Source organism: Seriola dumerili, unplaced genomic scaffold (assembly GCF_002260705.1).
Source record: "Seriola dumerili isolate Sdu_G_001 unplaced genomic scaffold, Sdu_1.0 BDQW01000273.1, whole genome shotgun sequence".
Taxonomy (NCBI): domain Eukaryota; kingdom Metazoa; phylum Chordata; class Actinopteri; order Carangiformes; family Carangidae; genus Seriola; species Seriola dumerili.
This window is the reverse complement of record NW_019174528.1, coordinates 2,100,817-2,113,798: the sequence shown is the minus strand read 5'-3', so window position 1 is coordinate 2,113,798 and position 12,982 is coordinate 2,100,817. Positions and strand designations below refer to the sequence as shown.

Sequence of the window (12,982 nt, the reverse complement as noted above, 5' to 3'; positions counted from 1 at the left end):
CCTTCACCATTACAATTTAACAACATGTCAGACGTTAGCTGCCCACAAATACCAGTTCTTGCCGCTTTAATGTTGATTTTGACAAATTTTAAAAAAGCGTAAAGCTTAAACAACTTGTCAGTGAACGTTTCCAGGTATGTTCAGTAATGAACAATTTGCTAATTTGCAGATGTGTTTATTAAAAAACGTACCTTCCAATATAATTTTTCCCCTGTTGTTTCTTTCACTGCTTTATTGAACCAATTAAAATGTATTTGTTGCATATTAAACATATTATTTAGAGGAGGGGTTGACTTCAGTGGGACATGGTCAAGGTAACATAATATTTAATATAAAAGTGCAGAATGTGTTTAATAATTTATTATTAAATACATGATAGATATTGCTGGTGTACCAAGTGCATATTATTACATAAACCATCTATTCTGCAGGGTGACTGATTTCTGGGGGACTGTCCCCAGAAATGCCCCCGTTTTTAACTGTGAAATAAAAACAAGACATCTGGTGTTGCACTTGTTTTGGCTAACAGAGGGGTCTGGCTGTTTAGCGGCTTCAGAAGTGAAGCTAAAACCATCAAAATAGAGTTATCCAATCAGATGTTTCTATTTTTTTTGTCTCTAGGCAGAGAAGAAGTTAGCTGGCTTACTCATTTGTTAGGAGTTCATAACCGGACAGTAAACTAACAAAAATAAACATACCCAAAGCCCCCAGCCGTAACTTGAAAAAAATGTTATGTTGGAAGAAGTAAAGAAGAAGAAGCTTTTATGAAAAATGCTTTTGATTATTTTTATCTGTGGAGCCTTACGAACTAAAGGGATATAAATAACTGAAGAATAGATAGACAATAAGGTTTCACTACATGTTCAGAGGTAGGGAGTCGCCATTTTTTCAGTCATTGTTCAGTATAGTTTATTACAGTACCACAGTTAACCGGGACTATCCCCCTTTTTTATTTCATAGGTAAAAACATCCGATATTTTAATGATGTATTGACCCTCTAACTGGAAATATCCCCAGTTTTCATTCCAGATATCTGGTCACCTTACTATTCTCCACAGCTCCACTCCAGTATAATGCTGTTAAACACCCTGTTAAAAATGATTTCTTTTTCTTTTTTCTCTCTCTGTGCAGTACAAGTGGTTGTGCTGCGGCTGCGGCCTGAAGGATCCTTCCCTGCTGCTCTTTAAACAGAAAGCTTTCAGTTACGAGAGTAGGGATCATTACGGATAATAGTGCGGGGGTAATGAAGGCGGGCGGCGGTGAAATCTCTCCAGGATACACAGCGCTGCGCGGCTCGGCTCGGCTCGGCTAGGCTCGGCTCGAGCGGAGGCTTTTGCAGCTCCGGTGGATCAGTGGAAGGTAGTTAGTGAACGTTTCTTTGCACAGTGATTAAGAGGGAGGACCAATGGCAACAAAGGAGACGGAGAGGACGGTAGCTCCTCCTCTCCCTCTCTCTCCCCCTCTCTCTCTCTCTCTGTGAGTGTGTGTGTGTGAGTGTGAGTGTATGTGAGTGTGAGTGTGAGTGTGTGTGTGTGTGCGCTTTATAGATGTATATAATCCCTGAGTTGACCCAGAAAACAAACTCCTCTGACGAGCCGAGACGCCGCAGAGTTTGAATCCACCGCAGGGGCTGCATGTAGCCGGAGCATCAGCTGGAGAAACAACCCCGGCACCGATCCAACTTCTCCGTACGGATTCTTACATTAACACATCGGGTAGGTGTCGTCTTCTCTTACTCCTACAAGAACAGGTAGAGAGGCAGCGACTTTCCCCCTTTTTTTTTTTTTTTTTTTTTTTTTTTTTTGTAGACTAAAATCCTTCATAATAAAATAAACACGAGCTGATCAGATCGGATCACACGCGGCGAAATGCATTTCATTTCCCCTCGTCACTTAGTTTACTTGCAGCGTTTATTATCACAACCTTTGCATTTGTGGCGGTTTTTTTTTTTTTGTGTGTGTATTTTTTTTTTTTTTATGACATCGAATAATGTGAAATAGCCCACACGCGCACGGTTTCATGCTCGTGTAATAATGCCAGCAATTATTATTCTAGTCCCTCAGACTGTGTGTTTAGTAAGTGACATTTGGCTGAATAATCCAGATCCGTGAAGAAGGGCTGTAATTAGGTAACAGAGGAGCAGAATATTTAGGAGAGGGATTTAGGCCATTGAGGAGAAAGTGTCTTGTTTTTATCAGCACTAAAAGGGTTGAATTGGTACAAGCAGCCAGGGGCAACAACAAGAGTTCATTTTTATTTGTATGTTTTTTGTTTTTTTTTTAATTTTATTTAAAAGCCTGAAATATCTTTGTTTGTCACAGACAGACAGTCATTACATGCCTCGCTCTGGGATGTGTGTTTTTTTTATTTTATTTTATATGAACATCCCATTTAGTGGGCTAGCTTATAAAAAATAACAATAATAATAATGTTATCAATTTTAACAAGCCAATAACCTTGACAGCAAATTACAGTTTCAGCTGGGAGCACCATCTTGTTTGTCATCTGTGGGTAATCTTAATTGAAGATCTTTTGTAATGACTGTGTGAAGACAAGAGGTAGTGTGATGTGTGTGTGTGAGAGGGGGGTGGGGGGGTGGGGGTGTGTGGTCTGGAGAAGCATTCCTCTGCGTCCTTTTGGCTGCGAGCGTACTGCTGCCCTCCCTTGTCGGTGTGTTATTCAGTGGTAATTCACTGATGGTGTAATTTTGGTGGTTTGAGATGAGGCTGTGTTTTTTTTTTTTTACGGGGACACTTCTGACTCGACTGGAAGCGAAACTGTGGAGGAGAGTGGTTTCAACAGAGACAGGGCTGCTGTCATGATGGTCACTACGTTGTTGTTTTCACAGGGCAATGAAGCAATTCAGTGAAGCACTTCTATAAAACTGGGAGACTCACCAGATGGTCTCAATCGAAGCAGCTGAGACAGATATCCTGACTTTTAGTCCTAGTAAAGGGGTCAATCTCCAAAAACACTGGATCCTACATTTCCCAAAGAACAACTGGATAGCATTTCTTCCATTACACTCTCCCTGTCTCCCAAAGGCCTCAATTATACTCCCTGGTGGACGCACACCTGGACAGCTGCGGATGCTTAGTTGTTCTTATTGTACTTCTTTCTAGTCCACTTGGCGTGTGCTTAGAGGAGCACATGTACAGTCGGTGCTCCTGTGGTGTAGTGATCCCACGGACATAATGAACTGGTGTGGACACGGACGTGTGCGCAGAGCCTCACGTACACCCTCTGATGATGAAACTTGCATCACGTGTACCCATGTCTAGACCGTCACAGATTCGTGGGTGCAGAAAGTTTAACACTAGTTTAAATACTCACATCTGTCGCCCTCAGTCCTGCAGTTTTTTAATGCAGACTGAATTAAATTGAATTTGTTACACAGACACAGAGACACACACAGACACACACAAAAAAAGAAATGAATTAATTGAATTTTTTTGTTTTGGCAGAATGTATAAAACGTCTAAACCATAAAAATAGAATCAATCACAAAACGTTAGCGGTTAGCGTTAGCCGTCTTAAGTAATGACAGTACTGTTGGTGGCCAGCTGACACACTGATGTTGTTGTGTTCATGCATTATGATAATCAGAAAATGAAACCATAGAACTGTGTGTGGATGCTGACTGGCCGGTAGCTAACACTAGCTAAAGCTAGCTGCCCAGCTGCTCTGTAAATATCAGGCTACTGCTGTGTCAAGAAACACAAAGACCAGCACATGAATTACTTTCATTAAAGTGGATGTCCCTGCTCCACTTGTGCTGGCGGTCCACGGCTGAATTAAAAATTTTTGAATATGTATAACAATGATGACTTTTCTGGTGGTGCAGGTCTTAATTATTCATGTTCAACTGTCTTGAAGTGTTTCAATCATGTTTTAGTCTCGTTGAACTTTGGAGGAAAAAGAAATCATTAAAATAGTGAATCGTCTTTAGTAAAACTGGTGGAATGCCTCTTTAGATTTAAGCTTATCTAGGTTGTAATGAGTCTGTTTGTATTAAACGTCTAATTTTGTCTCTTTTCTTTTCTCAAGTGTCTTTTTTAGTGACAGAGGAACCATGGCTGAACACATGATGATGCCCATGACCCACGGCTTCAGGATGGGCATGAACGGACCTCCGCAGCACAACGGCCAGCCCGGCCTGCGCAGTCTGCCCAACGGCCAGGTGATGCACTACGGCAGGAACCCTCAGAGCAACATGGAGGCTGCCATGAGACAGAGGCCGGGCATGGTGGGACCCGGAGGGATGGGCGGGCCGGTGAACGGAGCTCCCATGGCCAACCACCACCACCAGATGATGTCCGGGAACATGATGTACAACAGCCAGGGTCCGAATCAGCAGCAGCAGCACCACCACATGCATCCCCAGCAGCAGCAGCAGCAACAGCAGCAGCAGCAGCAGCAGCAGGGTGGACACCCGCAGCAGTACCTCCCCGGTAACCTCACCTCCCAGCAGCTCATGGCCAGCATGCACCTGCAGAAACTCAACACTCAGTATCACGGACACCCGCTCAGCTCGGCCAACGGACACCACCTGCCCAACGGTGCTCAGTACCGGGTGGGTCCAGCCCAGCTATCAGGCATGCAGCACATGGGCGGCCCTTTGGGGCAAAACGGCATGGACATGGATCTGATCGACGAGGAGGTTCTGACTTCACTGGTGCTGGAGTTTGGCTTGGATCGCGTTCAGGAGCTGCCCGAGCTCTTCCTGGGACAGAACGAGTTTGACTTCATATCGGACTTTGTGTGCAAACAGCAGCCGAGCACGGTGAGCTGTTGAGCAAAAAGCGGTCCCCGGAAGCTGGTTTGGTTTTGTTTGGACTGGACACCCCCAAAGAATGACTGAGCGGCCGCGGCGGCACAGCGAGAGGAGACAATCTCTCTATTCAGTTTGGGTGTTTCTGTGTCTGTGTAAATGACAGTGTCTAGCACGCCTTCACACTGACCTGCCTGCGAGTTGATGAAGAATTTGTAATGAGAGAAAATGCAGCAAAAGCACCAGGTTTCTCTTCTTTGAGCTGGTGCCAGTAAGATCTGTTGTGTTTTGGCCAAATTGAGGCATCCTGATGCAGCGGGCTCTGTCTGTACCCATCTGGCCCTCAGCACTTGTGCCTGCAGTGCCAAGGCTTTGGGATAATTGTAAACTTAACTAACACAAGAAGGGGAGGGGGGGGGGGCAACAACCTGGAAAGACTGTCCATCTGGGTCTGCTAGATTCTGTGGCATCTCTAAGTGTATTTTATTTCTGATGAGACCTTCAACTAGTAGCAGATGTTTTACAGATTTATAAAAGTTCGTCTTCTGAATTTGTTATACAAGGATGAAGGGATATAAAGTCGAGAATGATTTTTTTTTTTTTTTTGTCCTCTGTGCATATTGAAGGCTGGATCTTCAAAACCGAGTTCCTACATTAAAAAAAAAAAAAGGAAAGAAAAGATTTTAAAAAATAACACATTTCCTTGAAGAGCAGGAGGGTGAGGTTGTGCAGCATTCCTGAGTGACAGACGGGGTTCAGGTGAAATGTGCTACATCGATTATTTTAGCCTTCGGTGTCATTAACTTGACTGAGATAAAAATCTGCTATCATTAAATGTATCGCATCTGTCCCTCGCTATTTAACTGCAGTTGAATCATTGGCAAAGTCGTGCGTGCTGCTTCCAAACAAAGCTTTTATTTGCAAAGAAAATCTTTCTGTTTGGTTACTAATTCGTAGATGTGGTGAGACGGGTCGGGACTGGAGAAGCTTGTTAGTGACCGAGAGACAACATAACCTGTGGCCTGTTGCAAAGGTTCAAGAAAAGCCAAGATAAAAAAAATAAATAAATTTTAAAAAAGCGACTATCAGAAGCGGTTGATACGAGAGCTGAAAAAAAATAGAGGTGCGTGATTGCAGAATTTGCATTTGTGTGTTATTTGTGTGTGTCTGTGTGTGGTCAGTGCAGTGAGGCATTTTAAAACCCATCGAATGGCGTCCTCCCTAAACCGCTGCCTGGCGCGCTGACGCTGATTTGCAGGCTGCGCAGGGAGAGAGAGAGAGAGAGAGAGGTTTTGGTGTGTGGACACAATGTGTGGACACAGCACTCCCCGGCAGCACTTAGTTTAATCATTATTTAAAGCTGCCGCTACCTGTGGCATTGATTTCATTAGGCAGGAAGAGCGAGCGAGGAGCACAAAGCGTGCAAAGTTGTTGTTTTTGCCATAGATTAGCTTACTCTGCTGCTTTTCTACTGATTAGATTTAAATTACATGCTCTCACACGCTTGTCTTAATTGAGGTCGACTTGCACATTCTCCAATGACTCAATAATTATAAAACGGACATGTTCTGTAGCGCTTTTTTTTTTTTTTTTTTTTTTTTTTTTAGCGCAATTGGTAATTAGGTTTTTGTCAAGGTTGTTGCTTTGCCACTGCAGGCCAGCCGAGGGAGAACTTCCTGCACTCGCACTGCTATTTGTGGAGCTGTCAGAGGGGTCAGGACTTGCGCTGGTGCACTGTGTTAATCTGTTCCAATACGACTGTGCTGCTGCCCCTCCCAACCGCCCAACCCCGCCCTCCCGCCTCCCCCGTCTCTCTGGAGATCTGCCATCTCCTAGCTCTCCAGTCAAACAATGGGCATTGAAACGCTGTTATAAAAAAAAAAAAAAAAAAAAGAAGGGCAGAAAAGTGCCAGCGAGGCTCCCGCTCTGTTTTTACTCTGCCAGGCGAAACCCACGACCTCACGGGGTGAAAATGGAAACACTTCTGGCCTTAGCGAGACAGTGGCCTCTGATTACTGCTATATCAATAAGCGCAGCCTTCTTGTGAATTGTATCTTTGTACTGTAGACTAGAGGTGAACTTGATCTAGACACATTTAAGGTACTTTCAGAAAAAGAAAAAAAAAAAAAAACCGTTGTCAGATGTAAATGTAAAATCAGTGGCTGATTTTGATGTGTTGACAAGAGATTATATCCTACATTTCTTTTTTCTTTTTCTTTTTTCTTTTCTTACAAACAAAGTGTGTAGATACAGTATACCAATGTTTCTGGGTGAAAGGGGCCTGAAGCTTTAAGACCAAGTAGACTGCATGTTAAATCAAGCGTGAGGGATGCCACCACTTTCCCACAAAGCAGCTGAGAATGTACAGTACAACAACTTTGTGGGAACTTGTCTTAAGATGGTCGATAACCGTGTGAGATTGTACTCCTTGTTCCAAATTACACATCATTTATTTGGGTAAACCACCTCCTCCCCCCCCACCCCGAGCTCCCGCCTTCCCTCCCGCCCTCCCTCGTCTCCCATCTCCCCAAAGCTTTTGTAATGTTATTGATTCTATTTTAAGAAAATGTATTTATTTTCAAATAAAATATTTATTTAAAGAAACTGCTGTTTTTTGTATGTCAGTGATTCTACTATCCAACGTTAGCTGGTACATTATGACACTTGACTTGCTTAATGGTTAAAACTATAACGTTTTTATTATTCCCAGCTGAACCAGAGGAGCTTTGAGATGCTGTTTGAGTTTTATTCTGTTGTTATTTTAGACAAAGTGATCAGCAAGTACAAGCAACACATTATAAACTGTAGTGAGTCAGCACTGTGTGTTATATAATAGAAAAAAATTCAACTTTAATGGCCAAACGCTGTAGTAACAAGAGTGTAAAGTAAACAGCAGAATGGTGTGCTGTTGTGTAATAACTGACAGTGGCTGTATTCTATTTTAAAAGGATGAAACACGCATCTGCATCTGGTTTCAAAAATCTATTCCAGTCAGCTCACACATACTGACTGATGTAATCAATTATTTAAAGGTCCCATCCAGTGTAAAGGTCTCTGACCATGTGTTGTTTGATTATAGATCAGGTCTAGCTTCTATATTAATACTGGGAAAGGATCGAAGCCTCAGTCCACAGAGAAATGCACACAGCCTGTATTCAGAAACTGAGCCTTAAAACCAGCCGTCAGGACTTCTGGAACTTTGTGATGTCACAACGAAACAGTCACTGCTCTCTGCCACGCCCCGAGCCCCGCCTCCCCGGACCCTCCAAGTCATTGTTTTTTTTTGTTATTTTTAACCCTCTGATACGGCTCATGGGAGAGTCTCCTGAAATAGCTCCCCCTACGGTGGCGGGTGTACCGGACCTTGGTTGTCATGGTTACATTAACAAACACACATACTGCACTGAGAGCGGCACACCTACCTTCGTCGCCATGTTTACTATAATGACGGTCATTGGCTTGGTTAGGTTTAGGAAAAGATGGTGCTTTGGGTTAAAATAAATACTTCCTGAACATTAGACGATCTGTGTCGTCATGGTTACAATCATAATTACTACAAACACCGGTGTTTGTCGCCTAGCAACAAAACGTAACTACGGGTCATAATAACCTGACGACCTACGGGCCCGACAGCCTCGGCCTCGCAGGGTTTGGTTTCTCTGAGCGTCTGGGTGTATTCTCTCACTCAGAAAACACTCTCAGCCAATCAGAAGAGAGGCTCAGAGCCTCCCCTCGTCTGATTGGCTCACCGACCTGTTGTTACTAGAGCTCCAGAGAGAAGCCTGAGAGAGGAGATGTAAAACTGCACCGAGATGGTTTTTGGTTCTTAAAACCACAAATATATCTTCTTATGGATCAACACTTCAAATAAAACACAGGAAAAGTGTCAAATTATGGACCTTTAAAATAACAGGTGTGTTTTACTTTTACAACCTTATATTTCCACCATCTTTTTGTTGAGCGAAGAGCTCTCTGCACATCTCCGGTTTGAGGTTTTGTTTTAAATCTTGCTGCAATTAGAGGAACATTTCTGTGGAGACTAAATATATAAAATAGTCTCATTAAAATTCTAATTAGCTGTGCAGTCGAGTCATATTAGGAGACCTGAGGTACACGTGCTGCTCCACATGACGTTACTCATCAAGGCAATATTTTGTCCTTGAGCTGTTTTTAATGGATTATTGAGAAGTAAGAGAGACAGTGACTCGTGAACATGCGGTAGAGCGAAACCAGCAACAGAACAGACAGTAGGAAGATTTAATAATTGTGTTAAATATTGTTCAAATCAGTCATAGCTTTCAGAGGCTGATTTAGAGGGATAAGTACTTCACAATCGATGCATTTCAATGAAGAATTTTGCTCTACTTTCACATCTATTGTGTGTTGTGGTTTTATGATAATGAAAACGAGAGTCTGAAGAGTTGAAAATCAGCAAAAGTTACAAACTCTCTGTTTCGTGCTGGAACTGTAAGGAAGCGTATTGCTGCCACGCCAGAAAAAGACAAACTCATGTTTGAGTGAGGAAATAGAAGAATAAATCGAGGAAGACGGCTCATTTACAGGATTTGATTAAGTTCTACTTCATGCTTTCATGTTGAGACGCGGCGAGATGCTGCTGTTATCGAGAACTTAAGATACAAATGACGCCTGGAAGACAATGAGCTACAACCTAGATTTCATTAAAACTAACCCTAACCCTTTACTATGACACTTAATTTGGAAAATTGTGTCATAGCATGTGCATCTTTCTTAAACGTGTCCAATCAGCTGAACCGATCAAGGTGCAGAAACATCTCAAAGATGATCAAGAGAAATGGGATGAACCTGAGCTCGATTTCAAGTGTCACAGCAAAGTGTCTGAATACTTATGTCATTGTCATATTTCAGTTTTTTCCTTTTTAAATTTGCAACAACATAAAGTAAGTCAGTGAACAAGAAAAAAGAAAAGAGAGCAATAAATATTAAAAATAACAAATGAAATCAGGTTCAAAGTAAAGAAAATATGAATTCTTAAATTTAACTAAAAGAACATACTTGTTGAATTGTACATTGCTGCGCTATATGTCAAAATGTGATTCCTATAGTGTAATTGAAGTCGTGTTTCACAGCTGTTTCCTGCTGTGAGTGAAATGCACCATTTTCTGCATCAACACCTGCAGGTTTGGTGCAGCTTGCAGCCATGCGGCTTACCAGGATAAATATAAGTTTCTGTTTCAGTAGACAGAAGCACAACAACACCTTCCACAAAGGTGAAGGAGCAGGAACATTAGTAAGAGTCGGAGCAAAAAAAAGTAATAACACAACATAACAGCCGACGGCGTGTCAGCGGTGTTACAGCTGTTCCTTGCAAAACAGCAAAGGTTAATACAAAACAGTGAGCGAGAAATCATTATTATCTCTGTGCTGTCGGTGACATGATCCAATATCTTGCACTAAATCAGTTACCTTTCCTGGGGAAGGAACATGTGTTTGGAGCAGTAGCAGAAGTTGCGGACCCTCAGGAATCATGGGAAAAAAACAAAACACTGATGGCAGCACAGGACACACTAAGGTGACCACGTATCTGAAATGAAAACAGGGGACGTTTCTAGTTTGAGGTCAACATATCATTATAATATGTGTAAAATAAAAAAAAGGGGGGGACAGTCCTAGTTACATGTGTTTTGACCATGGTAGCTGTTGCACTGTAATAAACTGTGGTGAAGGTCGACTGATGAAATGACGACTCCCTCCCAGGGACCAGCAGGAAACTTTTAACAGTAATTTTAACATTGATAATGTTTAATGTTGTGGTATAAAGAGAATTTAGAAAACGCTTTTGAATATAAACAGGCCCGAACCTGACACACTCAGATAATCTCTATTCAACACTCACCTGCAGTGTCAGTCAGAGGCCAGCAGGAGACCAACAAAGAGCAGCCACACCCATCTAGCCTCTCGACCAATCAGAAGGGGCAATGGTAAGGTGTGGGACATTCAAATACACCAATCAGATGGTTAGAAGGAAGTCTATTTTGGAGGGAAACTCCTTACAAATACACCTCCAGGTGCAGCAGACCATTTCCTCTGAGGAAGCTCGACTCCATGTGATTCCACATTGATTTGCATTTGCAAGTGTTTGTTGTTTTTTTTTTAAAAAGATTTTAACAGGGAACAGTTTTAGTCCCATTTTTTAATTCAACTGTATTTTAAATAATGTTTCACCTGAGGAGCGTCACGCAAACTTTTTTAACCCCAAAAACTGCACAATGGCTGTGAGACAACAGATGAACTGGATCAATACCAACAGCGGAGGAGAGGGTCGGAGGGCCAACAAATCCAGCCATCAGGGAGAAAAAGGTGGGACCCACACACACACACACACACACAGGTGATAATGGCTAAATATGCTGGTGGTCAGGTGGATTTCAGTCAGGAAAAGGGGGAGGATTGTTGTGTTGCACAGACCAGACAACAACTCACCAATAACAGGGAACAGGGTGGTCTGAGGGACAGGGAATCTCCTCCTTCAATGTTGGGACCTTTAAAGCTGGACAGATCAATATTTTTTACATCAACACTGGTGAAAGAACCCACGGAGGATTGTCTACACTTCCAGATGATTGTTTTGGTTTTTTACGGCCTCCAACTCCAACACTGTTTTGGTTCAGTCTCTCCGCCGTCATCAGCCTTGTTTCTATCAGTGATTCTCTGATAAACCTCACTGGTGCTCGACCTGTTTCAGCACAAAGTTAGCAACTAGACTGTGAACAGAGTGGAACATATAAGGTGGCTTTATACTCTTTGTACCGTCTGAACTGCAGGGTGGATAGTTGGATGATTTTTTGGAGACACACACACACACACACACTTTCCAAAAAAAAAAAAAAACGATGATCTGACATAAAAAAAATAATAAATCCAGCAGCAAAGGTGAAACACCGGTACCATCTTGTTTTCTGCTCTGGTGTATAAAAGCTCCACAGATCTGCACAGACTTTGAGTTTGAGCGCTGGCTGAAGAGAAGCTTATCTCTTCTAAATATAAACAGGAAACTGTATCATTCAGCCACTTCCTAAAGCGAGGCGGGGAGGTTGATATCCACTCTCCGAGAAAGCCTTTTAACTGTAAGCATACCAAACATGAGAGCCTGCGGGGTCTCATTTGGTAGCTCAAAGGGCCCCCCCCCCCCTCAACAGTAACCCATTACAGCCAGAGCACAGTCAAGGGTGACTCCTTTCTCCAATTATTAGACTGAGTGATTGAAATATTTCCTTCCAGAACTTGTTTAATTTAGAGCAGTGATAGAACAGCTCTCGATCCTATCCTGTTCTTCTTTCTGAAGCTCGTCCGATATCTCGTTGTCAGTTTCCCTCCTCTACCATATATCTTTTTCTTTCTTTTTTTTTTTTAAACACGACTTGAGGAAGTGGTCTGTGTGAAAAGATCAACGAACTATGACCTTAAATGTTTGGCTGTTCATATGGTCGTCTGAAGAGATGTTCTGTAATGAGTCAAAGTGATTCACAGGATGCAGAAGTTCTCAGCCTGTAAGTCACAGGAGAAAGTGACAGTAAGGAAAAGTGAAGTTAGTCTGTGACAGACTGAAGTCTGTTTGACCTGCAGGTTATAATTGGGGCATAAGTGGTTCATATTAGTGAGATTCTCTGTAGAAAGTCCCTGTAGAAGGTTAGATATTAGCAGCTGACAGACAGGAGTGACATAATGCTGCGGCCTTAAAGGTCCCATATAATCTAAAGGTCTGTGTCCATGTGTAGTGTGATTATAGATCAGGTCTAGGTTCTATATTAATACTGTGAAAGTATCAAAGCCTCAGTCCACAGAGAAATGCACACAGCCTGTATTCAGAAACTGAGCCTTAAAACCAGCCGTCAGGACTTCTGGAACTTTGTGATGTCACAACAAAGCAGTCACCAAGCCCCGCCCACCTGGACCCACCATCCAAACCTTGCAGGATTTGGTTTTCTCTTGAGTGCTTTACCTCAAATCTGCTATATTTTTATGCCGTGCTTGACTCCGCCCCTGACTCACGGCTAACCCAACAACGGGCAAAGAGGAGGAACTTGCAGAACTTTAAGCCTTAATAAAACGTAAACAGGTGAGTTGTATAAACAGTTGCCATGAAGGAAAAAATTTGCTGTTTTTTTTTTTGTACCAGGCTGTAAATATGTCTTTTTTGGGGGCATTTTAACATGGGAGTCTATGGGGATT

At 42.5% G+C, this 12,982-nt stretch overlaps 1 protein-coding gene across 1 annotated transcript; it reads left to right on the top strand.

The window, feature by feature from the left end:
* Positions 1 to 1,512: 1,512 nt before the first annotated feature.
* Positions 1,513 to 6,551, top strand: LOC111230583 (cbp/p300-interacting transactivator 3-like). Its single transcript, XM_022757366.1, has 2 exons — positions 1,513 to 1,715; positions 4,048 to 6,551. Exon 2 carries the CDS (start codon positions 4,073 to 4,075, stop codon positions 4,793 to 4,795), a length of 723 nt encoding a protein of 240 aa, XP_022613087.1. The 5' UTR covers positions 1,513 to 1,715; positions 4,048 to 4,072; the 3' UTR covers positions 4,796 to 6,551.
* Positions 6,552 to 12,982: the final 6,431 nt, after the last annotated feature.

Excerpts from the sequence above, each read along its gene's own strand:
- LOC111230583 (XM_022757366.1), top strand. The coding sequence starts at position 4,073 with ATGGCTGAACACATGATGATGCCCATGACCCACGGCTTCAGGATGGGC.